Source organism: Apis laboriosa, unplaced genomic scaffold (genome assembly GCF_014066325.1).
Source record: "Apis laboriosa isolate Shangri-la unplaced genomic scaffold, ASM1406632v1 scaffold64_cov150, whole genome shotgun sequence".
NCBI classification, from domain to species: Eukaryota; Metazoa; Arthropoda; class Insecta; order Hymenoptera; family Apidae; genus Apis; species Apis laboriosa.
The window spans coordinates 812,794-831,632 of NW_025224011.1; the positions used below are offsets into that span (position 1 = coordinate 812,794).

At 30.7% G+C, this 18,839-nt stretch overlaps 1 protein-coding gene across 5 annotated transcripts in view; it reads left to right on the forward strand.

The window, feature by feature from the left end:
* LOC122718544 (G1/S-specific cyclin-D2) overlaps positions 1-18,831 on the forward strand; it is a 45,940-nt gene extending 27,109 nt beyond the window's left edge. Inside the window, exons 3-6 of one of the 5 annotated variants that reach the window (XR_006347403.1) lie at positions 10,962-11,124; positions 12,975-13,405; positions 16,048-16,168; positions 16,489-16,631. Coding sequence is in view for 2 of the 5 variants with exons in the window: in XM_043943653.1 (XP_043799588.1) it covers positions 10,962-11,124; positions 16,489-16,634; positions 17,909-18,115 (516 nt within the window). In the remaining 3 variants the exon portion in view is untranslated. Of the gene's footprint in view, positions 1-10,961; positions 11,125-12,974; positions 13,631-16,047; positions 16,228-16,488; positions 16,635-17,908 lie in introns of those variants that run through there. The other 4 variants (XR_006347404.1, XR_006347405.1, XM_043943653.1 and 1 more) reach the window with 4 other exon arrangements.
* The last annotated feature ends 8 nt before the right edge of the window (positions 18,832-18,839 follow it).

Genomic DNA, 18,839 nt, shown 5'->3' on the forward strand with positions numbered 1-18,839 from the left:
AATAATTGAACGGAGGTGATCGAGCACACGAAGTGCAAGTCGAAGCAGGAAGCGATCGATCTTAGGAAAATACAAAAGTCCCCAAGAAACCCAAAGAGGACACAAAGTGAATCTTAATTAACGTTTTCCCGGGTGTAACCCTTCGAAAGTGGGTAACCATCGATCGCGTGGTTACCTTTTCAATTTCTTCGAATAGTATAAAACATAATTTTGGACGACGATTGAATATGCGGGTACCCGTAGCCAGAAATATGTATATAATTTACAGTGCGTTGACACTTTTCTAGAAATTAAAAAGTTTTTCTTTTTTTTTTTTTTTTTTTTTTTTTTTTTGAGCCATCATTTTAACACACACAAGCACAATGAGAATAGGTAGATATAAACAGAATAGTTTTTTTCAAATTTTTGTTTGAATAATATATATACTTTTTGAAAAATTTTTAAGTATTCAAAGTCTTTCAACTTTATGAATATATTAAAAAAAATCATTTACTTTTGAACAAATGTAGGGAGAAAAGAAATATCATTATCTCATACATTTTAGCTTCGCTTTTTCAAAAGATTTCAAATTATAAGTAAAAAAAAAAAATTACAAAGATCTATATATATATATATTTTTTTATTTTTAGAAGAATAAAAAATTAAAAAATCTTGTCGAAATAGAAACATTTTATTTATTATGAATGTATGTTTGTATAAATATCTAAAATCTAGAGATTTTTTCCAATTTTTCTATTAAAAGTAAAATAAAGTAAAAGGACAAAAAATTAACACAATGGAGATTAGAATTAAATTATTTCCCAAACAAAGGGGGTTATGCAAAGAATATCGGTGAAATCAATTTACGTTTTTCATTCCTACTCGAACGAAAGACTTGTTTCGAAAAGAATAATATGGGAAATGGTTAATATAGAGAAATGATCGTGAAACGAGGAAAATTCTGACAAAAAGCAGACCACGTGCGGCTGTCTCGAGGAATCAGTAGTCGTTGCCAGTACCACGTCAGACACGCACGATGAGGTCACCGCCGTTCTTCTCCAAAGTGAACGTAGAAACAAGTCGGACAAGGTTGCAACGTGTTCTTTAACAACTTCCACCATTCAATAATATCTTTCAAGATGGGTTACAAATTATTAAGACTTATAAAAATAATCCATTTTTTATCGAACAATCGAGAAATTGAAATTGTAATTAATATAATTTTCGAAAATTGATTTGACCACGCGATCAAAAAATATCGCATTTAAATATTATGTTCTTAATTAAAATCAATTGTGTATGAAATACTTTCTTTTTTTTTGTTTCTACAAATTAATATTTCATGCATTATAAATAGAGAAACAGATCAAGTGTTAAATAGTAACGTATTGTATTTATGATAGTGAATAATAGAAATCAATAATATTTTCTTTTAGATTTATTTAAAAGTTGAGAAGTATATCTACAATCATAAACGATGCACATACATAAATAAAAGTCGATATTTGAAGCAGATGTCCTACACGATTCCTGGAAAGGAATTGATAGGAGTAATATACACTGCAAGAGCTACAGAGCCTCTTTTGACTATCCTAAATAAATATATAAATATGTATATTGAATTTTTTTTATTCGAAATTTTCTCGAGCAAACTGTAATATTAATTTTTTAAATAACAATCAAAAATCCAGTATTAAGTTTATCTTATCTTGATAATCAAATTTGTATGAAAAAAAAAATTATGCCCTCTTACCTATATACTCAACTACTTCATTCTCACTCGATAAATTAGATGATCAAACTAACCGATCGATTTCTCTAAATTAAAATGAAAATAAATAATTAATTTAATCTATTTAATAATCAATCAATATGAAAATATAATAACATCTTATCACATCTTTATCGCAAATATCGATATCCATAAATATCAGCCACGATATGTATGTAATCTCACTCCAATATTCACTCAAAATTACCTAAAATTAATTTTCAAAATCGAAACATGGCCAAAACTTCCCTGACACACATAATACAGTGTTCATATATCGCTCTGTTCGGTCGATAAAAAAGAGAGAGAGAGAGAGAGAGTCGAACGGTGGCTGACGGTGTGGATCGTGCCCGATACAAAAGGGGGAGGGGTCCCTTACGTGCGAAAAAGGACCCAAAGTATACATCGGTAATCGGAGCAGATGTCCTGGCGGAGGAGAGTAGTAGTGACGGTTCCTGGAAGTGGCGTTGGCCAACGTTAAGCCGGCGAAGGCCATAGATGGCTACTAGAAGGACCAGAAAACGACCCCTCGAGGACCGTTTCGTCTCCAACGAGGGTCCTTCCCCCTCCACGGGGAATGCCTTTACGCCCATGGAGGGCCAAGGAATGCCGCGGAGCGGTGATTCTGCTTTTTGTTGCCAGTTACGCTTGGGGAAGAAGGAGCGCCTCTCCTATACCCCTGGTCCCTTTTGTACTTTATTTTTGGCCGGAATGGTAAACACCTTGCTCAGAGGCGCCGCCCTTCGATCCTGCATCATTCTTTCACCCCACCTCTCTGCTCGCCCAATCGAGAAGAGGTGGTGGTCTTCCTCCTCTGGCTTCTACATTCCCGTCGGCTTGTTTTCTACCTTTTCTTCTCACTTTCTCTCTGGCTCTCTCTTCTCTCTGCCTTCCTTCTGCCTTCTTGCATCCACTCGGTGTCCTCACTGTTCCGCGCCATTTAAGTAGTCATTAGTGCCGCCACCTGTCGGGTTAATTTTGTTTCATTTATCTTTTCCAAAAGAAAAAAAAGGGGGGAAGAGTAAGAGAAGAAAATTTATTTAATTAGAATTTAGAATTTTTTGGGATTGGATTAGATTTGTGATTTGAGGTTATGTTTGATTATCATTACAATTTATTATTAATTTAATTAAAGATATCTATAATACGTTGTTTGTAAGTCAGTTGGTATTATAGGCAGAGAATGGTTATAATATATTTTCTCTGATATTTTTTTCTCTTGTTGCTTGAATTATGCAAGTCGAATAATAAAAGAATAATAAGATATTTTTTGACAATCATGATAATTTGTATGTCACAGCATGGATACTAGTTTAGGTAATGGAATATACGTTATACAGAGTGTCCGATAAATCATAGAGCGGAATAAAAACAACAAAGTAATTGGATAAAAAAAAAAAAATAAAAAAAATAAAAAAAAAAGAAAAGAAAAGACCGAAACATGTATAAATTTTTAATAAGAAATTCTTGCTCCGCGAGTTTATCGTACACTCTACATAAAATTTACATTCCGTTATCTAATCTACTGTCCGTTCTACGATGTATTCACTTGCTACATTTACTGCCCATAAAATACGTGGTGTTTCGAGAAACTAGAACTACGTATCTTTAACTATTCTCGAAATGTATTTTTAAATCTAAATTTTTCGAAACAACAATCTATTTTCGTCTATTAAATTTAACTTTAAATTCTTTTCTTAAAAATTATTAAAAATCATTATTTCAATTTAAAATTCCATTTTTTTTTTTTAGTTTTCAATCAATTGAAAAAAGAAGATTTATTTATCAAATTTTCCTAATTTATTAATCTTAACTTTCTCAAAATAATTGTATCTTAAATTCACAGATAAAAAGTGAACTTTTCCATTCGGATTAATTCGAAAGAGAAATTTCTCACGAGATAGTTGATTCGTGGACACCGTGTATGCAGACCGGCATCCACCTTTTCGTTGCAGGCCACCTTCTATCGATTCCTCATTGCGAACCAGATAAATCGGACCCCCGGTTTCTCGGAACCGGCCAGGTAATGGCAGGGACGTAACCCTCCGCGTTTCTCTTCTCTCAAGGAAACCTATTGTCCGTTAGTCTTGTTGCCAGTTTTCGTCCTGGTTCCTCGCGGTCTGTCTAGAATTCGACCCGCTCTTGTTGCCAAAAATCGATTTCTCCTTCCTTTCTTTCCTTCCAATTTTTTCTTTTATTTTTTTCTTTTTTTCGCATAAAGCGATATACCGTTTGTTTCGATCGATCGAGAAAAGTACGTACTGTGATACGAAATGAATAATTATTCAATTTGGGTTCAAAATTAAATATTATTAGAAATTTGCATAAACATGACACACGAATGAATCGAAAGGAGAAATCAATGGGGGAAAAAATGGTCGGTAAAGGGAAAAAATTGCAATCGAATTTTCAATGATAATCACAGAGAAGAATGATGAATTGATCATCACTTCCGTTACAGAGACATTCACCACTTGATTCTCCACCCTCTTGTTCGTCATATGGACATTTTGAAATTCGTCATTCCATGAACATGGAAACGCGATGTAACGCGTTGGATCCCGTGTAATTATGACAAATAACTATAATTATTATGCGGTTTTATTATTATTATCCGATTTCACACGATGTCTTATCTCTGTGGTGCAACATATGTCAGTAATTTATCCTGTGTTCCTTGATATATCAGTAGTTTAAATTGCATCGTGAAGCTACAGAAGCTAATTTTCCCAAGTATGCTTGGAAATTAGTTGTGAAAAAAAAAAAATCTTCAAATTTCTCTTGTATATTTCTCTAATTAAAATTAAAATATTTGTCTGGCTATATATATATTTTTTTAACATAATTGTTCACGTAACATCAAGTAAAATTAATTTAATTATTAATAGAAAAATAGAAAAGAGAAAAAAATATCATGTTTTGAAAAATTAATACAAATATTTGTATTAATTTGTATTGGATTTTGATGTTATATTATTACACAAAATAATTTGATGATAGAAGGAGGATAAAGTAAATTGTTGCGTCCTACACGTTGTCAGTAAATCGGAAACGCCTTCTTCATTATGATCATATAATCGGTGACAAGCAATTTATGATAAATGATCCAGATTGGAAGTGAAGTTGAAGTAATAAAAACTGGATGGTCGTTAATACAAACAAGCGCTCATACTACGATGAAAGCATGATTTCTCAATAAGTATGTACATCTAATAAATAATCTTCGTTATTTTCAAAATCCGTTACATTGAACAGCTTGAACTTAATTTTAGATCTTATCAATCTTATCAATTTTTCAAATCAGCTATTTAATGTAATTGAACATAAATGTTAATACCTATTATTAGAAAGAAAATTATATTTTTAATTCTTTTATGAATTCCAGAAATTAGAACGTACCAACGGTATCTTTATGATTGGTATTTTAAAAATCGTAGAATATAAATTGTTAAAGAATTCATTTATTTATTTTTTTTTATTTTTACTTTAATACATTAAGTTATAAATATACGAACTAAATAAATCAATATTTTTTTTCTTATTTTATTTATTTAAGTTTAATCAATTTTATTAATTTTTAATCTTTCTGAATTTTTATTAAAAATATATCTAGAATGAATTTTCTATTCATAATTCCTTCTTTCTATTTAAAAGGATAAATTAATAAAAGAAGATAAAGGAAAAATCAATAAAATTTTTGTTCTACAAGACAATTAAATTTCTCTATAATTTTTTGCATAATATTTTGGAATATCTTTTATATTTTTTTTTATTTTATTTTTTTAGTAATAGTAATAGTAGTAGTAATAGTATATTACACTACTATTTAATCGTATTTTTTTCGTTCATTAAATTCGATCCAAAGATAATAACGAACTATGGTTTCGAATCCTGCCAGACGAGACCACAAAGGGTTAAATTGCACGTGGATCACGCATGTACACGCGTTGCGTCATTCGTGCGTGCGCATGCGTACACGTCTACGCAAAGCACGCGTACACACGATACGCACTACCGCAATACCATGAATACCCAGTAACGTATCAAGTTGTCCCCTTCGCCCCCACTCACTTCCTTCTTTCTTTTCCTTTTTTCCAAGTAACTTCTTTAGATCCTTGAACGTGACTTAGTTTACAATGTTTCTCACGTTACATTTACGCGCATCGTGTTCAGTCAGAAATTAAATAACGTAATGTAAGGAGTAGATTATCGTTTCGATTAATAATTTGAATTATTGATTTAATTATTCTGAATATAAAAATATGTAACCAATATTGTCATATATAAAGAAATAATTTTATAATATCTCTCTGAAAATCTGAATATTTGGGAAGAATCCAAATGTTAAGATTTTGACATAAAATGTTAAGATTTATTCTTTTATCCAATGCCCATTCTACCAGTTAACCATACGAAATATCGTATTATTAGAAAAACCAACTTGAAGATAAACCTCGACTACTGATTCGTATGTTAATATCATTAAGTCTTGTTCCAAGCAAATGACGATGAATATATGAATTTATATTGTTGAATAATTTATTATATACGAATTCTTGCATTTAAAAAACGTAGTTTTATTTTATACTCAAAATATTTCTTATAAATAATATATCTATGAATTAATTCTCACATTTTTTATTTATTAAAATATATTTTAACACATGTTGTAATCATTGATACTGCATATTAAATGTTATTTTTAAAAAGGTTAATATTGATTGTATATGTTTTGCATATTTTGACATTTTGTATCGTTTTTTGATAAATTAGAATTTTCAAAGCTTGGAATGCAAATAATTTTGAAAAAAAAAAAAATTCGCAACCAACGATGCGATAATTTTTTATATATCCTCTCTTATCTTCTTCATATGGAATGCGTCCATTCCGGATGTTGGCAATCAGCTTTTCTATTCTCACTTTGTCAACCGGTCCGAACCAGTCTCCGAGATTTTTGAAATGTTCACGTTCTTCTCTTCCTGGTCCCCTTTTTTTCTCATCGTTGAATTATTATTCGTTGCAACTGGTATTTGATGCAAATATAGTATTACACAAAACATATTATTTTATATATTCAGAATAAAAGAATATGCAGAAATATGATACGTGATAATCGAGATTCAATATTTTTAAAAAATAACAAATTTAACATTTTTTTTTACGACAAGATTTCTTTTTTATAAAAAAAAATAAAATATTAATATTATATATTGTAAATAATTTAAATATTATATTACAAAGATATTTTAACCATTTTTAAAAATTATTTATATGTGAAAAAGAAAAAATTAAATTGTTAATAATTAGTTGATTTTAATTAAGTTCTTCCTTTATTCTTAAATGTTCGATCGAAGTTACGTCCCTGTTACCACTTTACACACTTATTACAACATCCATAGATCTGCACCTGTGACATACTATGTGTGTAGAACTCGAATATTCCACGTCTCATATGTGCTCCTTGTTCTTTCTGTTTCAACCTCGGTATCGACTTTCTCTCTCGATTTCGTGCTCGATAACGCATATCGAGGTAAAAGCTAACAGGAAGTTCAGTTAAATGGTAATATAAAGCAATATTGACCTATTCAACAATGTTTGTCCAATGCTCCTTTTTTTTTCTTCTTTCTTTCTTTTTTCTTTCAATATCATTTTCTTATTTAATTATTAGAAATTCTTTAAATAACGATATACGTTAGTGACTAATAAGGCTGATAGTAATATAATAAATTTTAATAAGTAATCCTGAAACGAATTCAACAATACATAATAAAATGTCTATTTATAAATAATAATCTCACTGACCAATATTGTAATCGCATTCTTTGATACGTAAAACATACATTCAAATTTTTATTCTATCATTTTAAAATTCCCTATATAGTATATATGTATATATACATGAAGATAGAAGAATGGAAAAAGAGGGTTTCTAACATTCCAACCGAGTGAACTCGTCTCTTCGTGAGAACTTGGTTTCGTAAACCGTCACCAGATTCATCGTGGAAAAATGCAAATCGCAAGTGCAACCGTCGCATCGTTGCATCATCTAACCTAACACACGAGGGCTGATGCTCGCGCCATGACACCAGATATTCCAATAGGATATAATAAAAGTAACTAGATGCAGGCTCACCAGAGGGCAGACCGAGAGCACCGACTTGTTTTAACCTATGTGTACGAAGTTGTCTCGCCGGGTAGCCCCGATCATCGACTATCAAGACAACCGCAACAAACGAGTTACTTTATAAATAGTAAACGTCGTATCCCTGAAGTGGATCGTTGGCCTCCCGCGGAATCGTTACGTTTACGCTCGCGTACGCACCGTACCGTGGCGTGCGTAGCATTGCGTCGTTGCACCGTCACGCATTCCATGACACACAAGTATGATACGAGTATATGTGAGCATTGATGAGACATTACGTGTACATGTATAACCCTTTTTACCAAGCGACTTCTGATGACTACGAGTGGCTTGAGGATCGGCAAGTGACTAGGTATAGAAGGGCAATTTTTTTTTCTTTTTCTCCATGCCAGAAGCTACATTATAGAAACGTTGAGAAGTTACGAAGCGGTTGATTCTTAGCGATTTCAGTGACCTCGAGATGTTTTGTCGAGGTCGACAACCTGGGAATAATTTTGTCTATAGATACAAGATCATCTCTTGACTTCAGTTTTAGAGAGATACGTGAGTTAACTGTTATTAATATTTATTACGTTTCTAAGATTTAAGATATTCTTATTTAAAATTTAATAGCATTTAAAAAATGACAGAATTTAAAAAAATAATTTATTTAAAGTTATAAATATTTATATGTAATTAATATTTAAATCTTAATTGTTATCACATTTCAGCATAATATTAATTATTTTTGTCATTAAATAAATTATTTTTTAAAAAATACTTGAAAAAAATTAAATGCTTGTTAAATACGAGTTATTTTTACATTCTCTCACGAATCACAGTTATCTATACGGTGCAACATATAGAGTCTAAGACTACTTGACGATCAGTCGCGTAAAAATCACGCCTATATCACTGCGTGCTTTGTTTCATTCATTTACAATGATGCATCATGTTACTAAGTGTATATATGCATATTATTTGCTCTACTATGAAGTTCTATTTCTTCCAGGATGAAAAATTAATGGAAGATGAATTAAGAAAAAAAATATGAAAAAAAATTAAAATTTTTTAAAATATATAATACAATAATTCCTATTCTATTTTTCAAATAATCAACATAAGAAAACGAATGATTTAAAAAATTCATATGATTTTCATCTTAACCTCTACATTATATTATAAATTTTTTGATTTTCAAGTAGTTTTAAATTACCAGAAAAAAGTCCCTAGTAATCTTCGTTATCTTCTAACCTCCATCATTATTTCCTCGATATCGATCAAAAGAATTCAAGCCTTATCTACGAAAAAAATTTTTTGAATAACGATACTAATGGCAAATTCATTAAGAAGCGAGACCCGCGAGGCCATCGCGCTTTATTTGGCAAATGGTACGAAAGTCATGTCACGTCACGTCACGCCGTTTCGTAAGAGATACTTTACTTTCAGAGCCTTGAGTAGTAACGTGTATAGTATATCCCGCCAAATTCAATGGACTTTTAATCAAGCCGAAGGACGCGTAGTACTCCACGTAGTATAGCCGCCGTGTAATTTCACGGTCGAGAGAAAACGAGGGTACTACGACGTACTCGAGCGAGCAACGCATCCGCGGGAAGGAAAGGAAACAGTGAGTGTATGTGTACATACATTTACTACGATCGAGACGACGATACACAACGGCCGAGGAAACGAGCGTAGTATGCGAACTTAAATGGGTCTTGCGTGGATAACGCAGGATATTTAATGCGGGTTGAGACCTATAACAGGAACAAATAATATACGTAATATGACGGAGAAAATATTCAATACGTGGTATTTAACCTTTGACTGGTTGTGATTGGGTCGTTTGCGACTTGAGCTGTGAATAAAAGGAAATAATGCACTTTTGGAATTTTTTGCAGTATATTTAAAAAAATATTTTAGTGATTAATATAAATAAAAATATAAATATAAATGAAATTCCTCTTTAATTTTCCTCAAAATTTTATTAATAATAAATATATTTTCATCTTGAAACAAAGACATCTTTCATTTTTATGATTCTATACATGAAAAGATTATATTTAAGTTAATGTAATATAAGTTAAGATTATTTTAATTCAATTATATTTTTAGTCACATTAATGAATATGTTAATATATATAATTTTAAAACAATGATTTTTGTCACTTTAATAATTATTAAAAACAAAAAGAAAGAAAAATAATAATACAGAAGCTCTGATATTATAAGAATTTGATTTTAAATTTGAAAAAATTTCATATAATTGTATGTTTTTAACGTTTATCTTGATTACGTTTCAACATAACGGATCCCACGGTAGCGCATTTAATACTTGCGAAACACTCGATATCGTTCGTGATATGAAAAATATCCAATATGTAAATTACGCAGTGTAATAATATCAAGTTTATTAAATACGGAAAGTGAAGGATGTCCATATATTGAATGGATATGAACAGAGTGTGTGTGTGTGTGTGTGTAATATACATATTTACGATGTTTAACGTACATCGAACCATATAATGTGTACGATATTCACCACATCAAACATATAAGACGAGAAATTTCTTATATTCATATCACGTGTTATGTGAAATATTTTAATATATGATTCGAAACATTTAAAAATAATTTTAAACGTAAAAGTGCTTTTAAAATTTCAATTTTGCATTTTATACTAATTTTAGGTTATGCCAATAACCTAAATTTTCGACATTATTCAATTATTCAAAAGTGACATTTTGATTTCAGTAATTTCTAATAATGCTATAATGAGAAAAAATTCGGAATTAAAGTGATTTCTTAAATTAACAATTGTTTAAAAACTTTTAAAAGATAATGTACCCAATATCCCAATATAATCTATTTATAAAAGATTAAAAATCACAAATAACAATGCAGTTTATATAATCTTTTATACAACAGAGAGTCATTGCCTTATCCGTTTCTATGCACTATTGACACACCTACCCATCCACCTACGTCCAACCCCTTGAAATACATTTCCAATACGAAAATCCCGCCAACGTAACAAGGTGGATAATGGCGATCGTCTAAACGTGTCCTGTTCTCTTCTGATTGTTGCAGAGGTGGGAACAGTTGGTCGTATCGAAGCTGAAATGGGAATTATCCGCCGTAACGCCTGGTGACTTTTTGATGCACATCCTGAGCAGACTGCCAGTACCACGTACTTGGGATCCAGTAATGGTCAGAAGGCACGCGCAAACCTTCATCGCCCTTAGCGCAAGAGGTGAGAAATGATCGCGATTATACTGAACCGCCATATGTATTTATGTATGTGGGACGAATGTGCGTGACGCATGCGCATGCGCATGCGCTCCACCATAGAAAATTTAAGAGAACTAAGATAAATAATGTGAACAGTTTCTTCTTTTGGCAGCCATAGTGTGAAATAGATTTATGTTGGATAAGATTAGGTTAAGTTTCAAAATTTCGGATAATTTAAATCTGTATAAGAAATATATGTAGAGCAATTTTCACTTTAAATTTTATGATATATGGAATTTTATCGATAAGTTATTGGTTTGAATTTGTTTGAGTTATATATATTGTGTATTAATAAATTAATTTGAGGTATGTATACAAAATAATAATTCCATTTTTTTTTTTAAAACGAAGATTTATTATAGAATTTGTATTGTGTGAATTATTAGTGTTTTTTAAGTAAAAGAGAATTATTCGAACGGATACTGTTTTGAATATAACAAGGTTGCTCAGCTTATTAGGTTAATAGATTTCACATCAAAAATTGCATGAGAAAATAATCACTTATAATTTTATGTCAAGAACATGATTTACGTTGGAAATCGGAATTTTAAATATGAAATTATTATTAACACATTGTTATAACACAGGAAATATTTAACATTTGATTTAAGTTTCTTTAATCAATATATTTGTTACAATAATATACAAATTACATAAATTTCATAATTTTCATATTTTCAAATTTCAAATTTTATTGATATTAAAAGAATTCGCCTATTAGAAATTATAATCACGTGAAACGTGATAAATGCGATATGCTTTAAAATGCAATTTTTACGCGCGAGTCTTCATTGTTAATCTCATTAGAACCGTGCCATGGCATCGTAAACAATCGGGAACATGCATCGTTAATTCACGCGTTAATGAATATGCTGGTGCGTAGTATAATGCACCCGGTGGAAACCATCACGTAACTACTTTGAATCGTTTCTGTTTTTTTTCCTCTTTCTCTCTCTCTCTTTTTCTTTTTGTACTTCTATATCTTCATTTCTTTTCACTTCATTTAACGGATCATACGATGCATAAAAATTGTCATAAAGATGATGTAATGAAACTATAAGAATGTGATTCATATTTCGCGCGCTTTACTTGATAATTTGATAGATTCTTAATTTTTTTTAATAAATACAGATAAATACAGATAAATAGTATAGATAATTTGATAATAAAATGCGTAAAATAAATAATTTGACATAAATTAATAATTTAAATGGAATAAATATTTAAATGGAATTTAAATAACGCATCGTGATATATCATAACCTCAATCTTATAAATGTAAAAAATTTTATGATATTATTTACAATTATAAATTATATTTAATTATTTTTAATGAATATTTGAAGGACTAAAAAAAATAAAGAAATCAATTATATGTAGAGATATGTAAAATATATAATATAGCATATTTAATTTTAATTAACTCTTCTGGTTAATTAAATTTTTCTTTGTGATGATGAAATCATTGAAATTATGAATATCTTTTTTTATGGGCATGATTGCCATACAAATGATACATATAAATTTAGCAAAATAGATGAAAAGAGAACAAACTTAATCTTTCTATATATCAATTTGCAAATATTTTTTAATTGAATTCTTGAAGATTATGTTTTAATAAAGATATTGACTCACTTATTTTGCAACTATTTATTTTATAATGAAATTTTCCATTTTATATATCATAAATCATATGATTATTCTGTTACGACTCATTTATGCATATTCTTTATTGTATTTAAAATAAAATTATAATTTTATTATTGTAATTCGATCATCAAAAATTAAACGATTAATATTTATCTAAAACAGAAATTACCAAATTGGAATCATCAGAATCTCGTCGGAAAATCGCAGAACCGAAAGAAGCTAAAAAGAAAGGAAAAGAATTTGAGAAGGAAGAAAAGAAAAGGAATGAGAAGAGAAAGAAGAAGGGGGCGTCGGACATGACGAGATCGCGAGACACGTTTAAATCCCCTTCTGGCCGCTTCCAGTCGGTTGTTATTACAAGCGGGGATGGCAAAAAGCAAGGACCATCGTCCTTCGCCGTCTGGCCGACTCGGTGGTCCCGTGTGGAGAAGGAGAAAAGACTAGGAGCGGGCCGGGAGACGATGATTGTTTCTCACGAGCCAAACTAGGTAGCTCGGCTGAGTCCAGTTCGAGTCGGTTGACCCTCTTTTTCAGCGACGAAAAGAGAAGCAAACGGCGCCACGAATTCCAGCCGCTTCCTTGAATCGCGGAAGGTCCGTGAACCTGCCTCTCTGTCTCTTTTTTGATTCCACGCCCTTGTGACACACGATTGACGCGATTCAAAAAAATATTTTCGCGATCGAGATGCAACCGACTATACAGTCGATTAATATTCTTTCTGAATTAAGCATTTTTCTTTTTTTCTTTTTTTGCTTTGTTCATTTTTTGTTTGATGTTTTGTATATATACATGTAGTCAACTTACATCAAGTTGATAACTCAAAATTTAAAATTTCACTCTGTGATTTCTTCGAATCGAATTTAGAAGAGAATTTTAATTTCTTTGTAATTTTGGAATTAATTTTTAAAGTTTGGTAATGGTAAACTCTAATTATATCAATTTTTAAAAATTAAAATTTTTTATATTATAAAAACTATTTTCATTAAAATAATATATTTGCAAAAGTAGTATATATTTGTATAGCAAAAAAATATAAAAATCTTTCAATTATCATATTGAAAAGAAAAATTTGGTCTTACTTTTTGCATGCACTTCAAGAAACTGATATTTTTTTTAATGCATCAAACTTTTCACATGCTATAATCCATTATGAATTTTGAAGAGAATATAATAAAGATGTCAGATGAAAAAGTAAAGAAAAGATTTTAATTTAGTCGTCAGGAGCGAAGAAAAGAAAAGGAGAAAGACAGCAGAAATAAAAGAAATGTAGAGGCAAAAAGATATTAAAAAGGAAAGGAACTAAAAAAGCAGAATATAAGAATAGGGAACCCAAGAAAGAGGGTATTGAGAAAGCATAACCAGAATGAAATGGTATGAGAATGAAAAGAAGCTTAAAGAAAGATGGAAAAGAGACATCCTAAAGAGAACAACAGTAAATACGAAGCAAAAGAGAAGGAAAGATAGAATATGTGAAATAGAACTTCAAGAAAGATTCATCAAGAAAAGAGAACTAAAATCTTGAAAATAAAACAACAGAAGTTTCAACGAATATTGAATTATATTAAAAAAAAACTCAACTTCTGTGAGAGTAATTATAAAAAAATAAAAGAAAAAGAGAAAGGAAAATCAAAATGAAAGAAAATTAAAAAAATACAAAATTTTTAGCAATGATATCAAGAAAATTCTCAAAATATAAATTTTTCTGAAAAGATTTTTTAAAAAATTCCATCTAAAATAGAATGAAATTCAAAATTGAAATTAAAATTATAATGAGGAAAGCATAATAATCAAGAAATATAATCAAGAAATAATTAAAAATAAAAAAAGAAGTCGGAATCAATCGAATAGTCTTCATATTCAAGAATGCCGTTTACCAATAATAATTCACGATCCATGAGGACAACAGAACGCACCTGCACAGAATATATAAGAATATATATATATATAAATTTCTTTTTCTTTTTTTCGTGGTTCTGCAAATTTAAGAGCGGCTTCGTGGAATTCCATTCTTAATGTCTTTATTACTGTGCGCACGCGCGCATGTGCTCATATATACGTTGCCTGTTCAATTTCATCTCGTCCATCGGACATTTCGGTTGTCCAGGAACCTGTTCCCATCTTTCCATGAATGAATAGCGTTCGCGTTTGAGAAAAATCCGGACAAAACATGCGCCGGTATATTACTGATGTAAAAGGATGAATACGATCACGTCAATGATTATCACGTTTATTGTCGACCTCAAGGTGCGCTTTACGATAGTTCGCTCGTCAACCATGATGCTGAATTGCTTGTGCTAAGCGTGTTTCATCAAACGGATCAATTTAATGACACATCCAATCGATCTTTCTTCGCTTATTCAAATTATATTTATTGAATTATGGACGGCCATTTGTAAGTTTCCAAATACTTAATAAAATTTGTTTAAGTTAAAAAACATTTTAATTAACAATTTATATTGGAAAAATAATCATCTCAGGATTATTTTCATAAGTATGATAAAAAATAAAATTTGTCATGTCAATATCAATATTAATGCCAAAAGAAAAATATTTTTTTTATTCAAAACATTTTTTATTCTCCATCAGTTCTTTTGTCATTTTTTTTTCTCAGTTCATAAATTATTCTTAAATTATTCTTAATGTCCTCTAAGAGGACATTAACCTTTTCTGACAACAAAGGCATTAGAAAGTTTCAGGTCACTGTTTTTTTGGCTAGAAGAAGATACCGTTAAGAGATGTGCCAACGATTATCATTTGGAATTCGTATCTCTAAAACATAGATACCATGACTAATCAGCTTAATTGTTCGTTAGTTTATGTCCGGTTTTCATTGGACATTCATAGTGATGTTAAGGCTAGCACATCATGTCTAAGGTGGTAAAAAGCTTTAAACTTATAGCTATGTAGTAAACTCAAAGCGATAGAGAAACGAGTATGTGACAAGAGAGATTGTGCTATAGTATTTGTTCTGTTGGAAATCTTTGGGCTTGGTCCTCCCGAAGGTCGTACTTTTCTCAACGTTATAAATCTCATTTCGAATGCCCTTTTTCTGGGACGTATCTACCTGCGATTCTATTAGCAGATTTTAGCCTTGAACAATTCACAGAATTGTTAGGCGGAATTCTAGGATTTGTTTTATGATCATTGTAATGTATTTTGGAAAATATTTTGAATTTAATAATTATGTTTCTTATTTTTTGGTTAAGTTTGTTTAATGTTTTCGATATTTCGGCAGGAGATGCCCCCACCTGTTTCGGGAAATTGGATACTTCGTATGCCGTATGGGTGTTACTTGGAATGACTGAGACGTGTGTTTGGAATTTAAGGAACGATCTAAGGAATTTTGTGTGCACATGGTGAATGTTTTATATTAAACAATGATTAGATTTTCTCACAGAAAGAATTATTTTAAAAGGTAAAAATATATGTACATATGCAAATAAAAATATATGTACATTATGATTAACAATAGAAGTTTATTTAAAAAAGAATTTTTATCGATAATGAATATTTTGAAAGAATTAGAAATGTTAAATTCTATAAAATTATATTCAAATATTAATTTCCTTTAAAATCAACTTTATATTTTTATTACCATCAAGTCAAAATTATCATAATTTTTTATAAAAAAGGAATTATTAAATATTATTAATACAATTTATATTTCTTTTTACAGAGTACAAATTCTCGATGTATACACCAAGCATGATAGCGGCAGCAAGCGTCGCGGCAGCCCTTCACGGACTCGATTGGACAGGGAAAAGCGGTTACGGACTGGCCGGCCTCCTCGACGAGCTAACTCGCATCACGGCTATCGAACAGGTTTGTCCTCGTGTTGATATTATTGTATGATACACGAGAATAACCTCATATAGCAGTGTCAAGGAATAGATTTAATCTCAACTTGGTTTGCACCCGGTTTACCCCAAGTGTCGGAAGTAAATGTCCTATGACAACCTTATCTTCTATATCCCCTGTCTCCTTCTGTATAAAACATGTAAGTTTATCAAACATTTTTGTTTAATTATAAACAGATCAAATAAAATTGCAAAATTCTATTGATTCTTTCTATTGAACTTCTTATCTTTTTTTCTTCTTTAAGATTAAATTGATGATTTTTTTTAATTTTTTATAACTACAATTACAAATTCTTTATTTTTATGAATATATAAAAAATGAATTTATAAATGTGATTATATCAGATAAAAATATATCGCAATATATTACAAAAATATATCACAGAAACAGCTACATTACTACATTACTATGTCGATTAAAAAATATTATTGGAAATAATATAAATGAATTTTGAATATCTTTTAAGTTAACAGTAAGTCAATGTCTATTTTCTATATAAATTTTAATTTTTTAATTGTTGATGTTATTAAATTACAATATTATAAGAAATAATTCATCAAAAAATCACATAGACATTATCATTTTACACTTTCTTAAGAATCTCAACGGTTCGAGATTATGAATGAACAGAGGGGGCAGGTGGTCAACATAGTTCTTAGTACGTTCTTCCTGTTTCTAAACACATGTGGTCGTCGAAAATATTGCGCTTACAGGGCGTAGACCCCATGCCGAGCCATTCACGCATGCACTTTATTTGCACTCAGCGCATTATGAATGTATAGTCTGCGCGTGTTTCGAATCGTCTTTTCCCTTTCTTGTCACGCTGTCGGTTTTTTCTCTGTAAACATGTGCCCGACACCTGCTACACTCCGTTCATCAGCACGTTTTTGCGCGACGTCTTCGCTGGATTCGCGAATGATCTCTCAAACTGTTTCTTGAAAATTCTTTGTATCGATCAAAATTATATTGTAAATTTGATTAAATTAGTCACATTATTTCGTAAATTTTTATTTCTTTTATTATATAAAAAAAAATTTGAAGAATAATACGATATACATTAAATAGTTGAATATAAATAAGATAAAATTAAGTATATATAATAAAGTATATATAATAAATGAATATCATAATAAAAATAAACTTTTAAATTTATAAAATAATAAATAATAATTTCATATATAATAATCTATCTAGTATTTTTTTTACTTAATTTAAATTTATTATTATTATTTTTACAGGATTATTTGCAAGGTTGCTTGGAACAAATCGAAGAGATGGTTTCTCAAGCAGTAGGTGCTGATGGTACCAGCGGAAATGGTCATCAGATGACTGGATCATCTGGTGCATCGCAAAGGCCTCTGGGGGACGAGATAACCAGCCAGGAAAAGATCCTGGAACACGAGAAGGCGGGAACACCGACCGACGTGAGGGACGTCCATTTTTGAGAGACGCCACTGAGGGAAACTCTGGCCAGGGTGACTCTCTGCTGAGCCTAGAAGCCGAGGAGGAAAGGATATCCAGCAGCGAAGAAGACGACGATGCTGGAAAATCCTCGGCGAAAGAAGAGAATCAGAAAGAATGAAGAGAAGAAATTCGAGCGAGGGAATATACAAGAAAATTCCTGAAGAAGATACATACATATAAGGAAAAGAACACAGATATACGAATATGTTATGCTTGCTCGACCGAATCATTTGATTTCCCTTCGTCATCACTGTGAACAAAATCGTCTTCGAAAAGAGAGAGAGAGAGAGAGACATCTCAGAACGTGTTCGATATTATAGTGTTCTGTACGAATTTTGTACATTCGTCGTGAAGATTTATTGAATTAAGGAACATCGAGGGATTAGAGACAATTTTTTTTTTTTGAATCAAATCCTTCTGTAGTGTGTTTTATTTGGAGGATTAATTTATCGCCATTTAGTGGGCGATTTTTGAACGATGGAAGATTATTTTTCACGTGCTCGATTCGTGAGAGTTCATTGCAAAATCATTGCAAAATCAGATGCAAAAAAGCGAAATATACGAGTTTTAGCCGATCTGTATAAATAAAGCTATCCGATAGCTGTTAGTTTTTACTCAAGGATCGAGCAACGATCCATATCGAGTATCGTCCCAATCGTAATTCCGCGTGCAGAATCTTTTATATATATATATATATATATATAT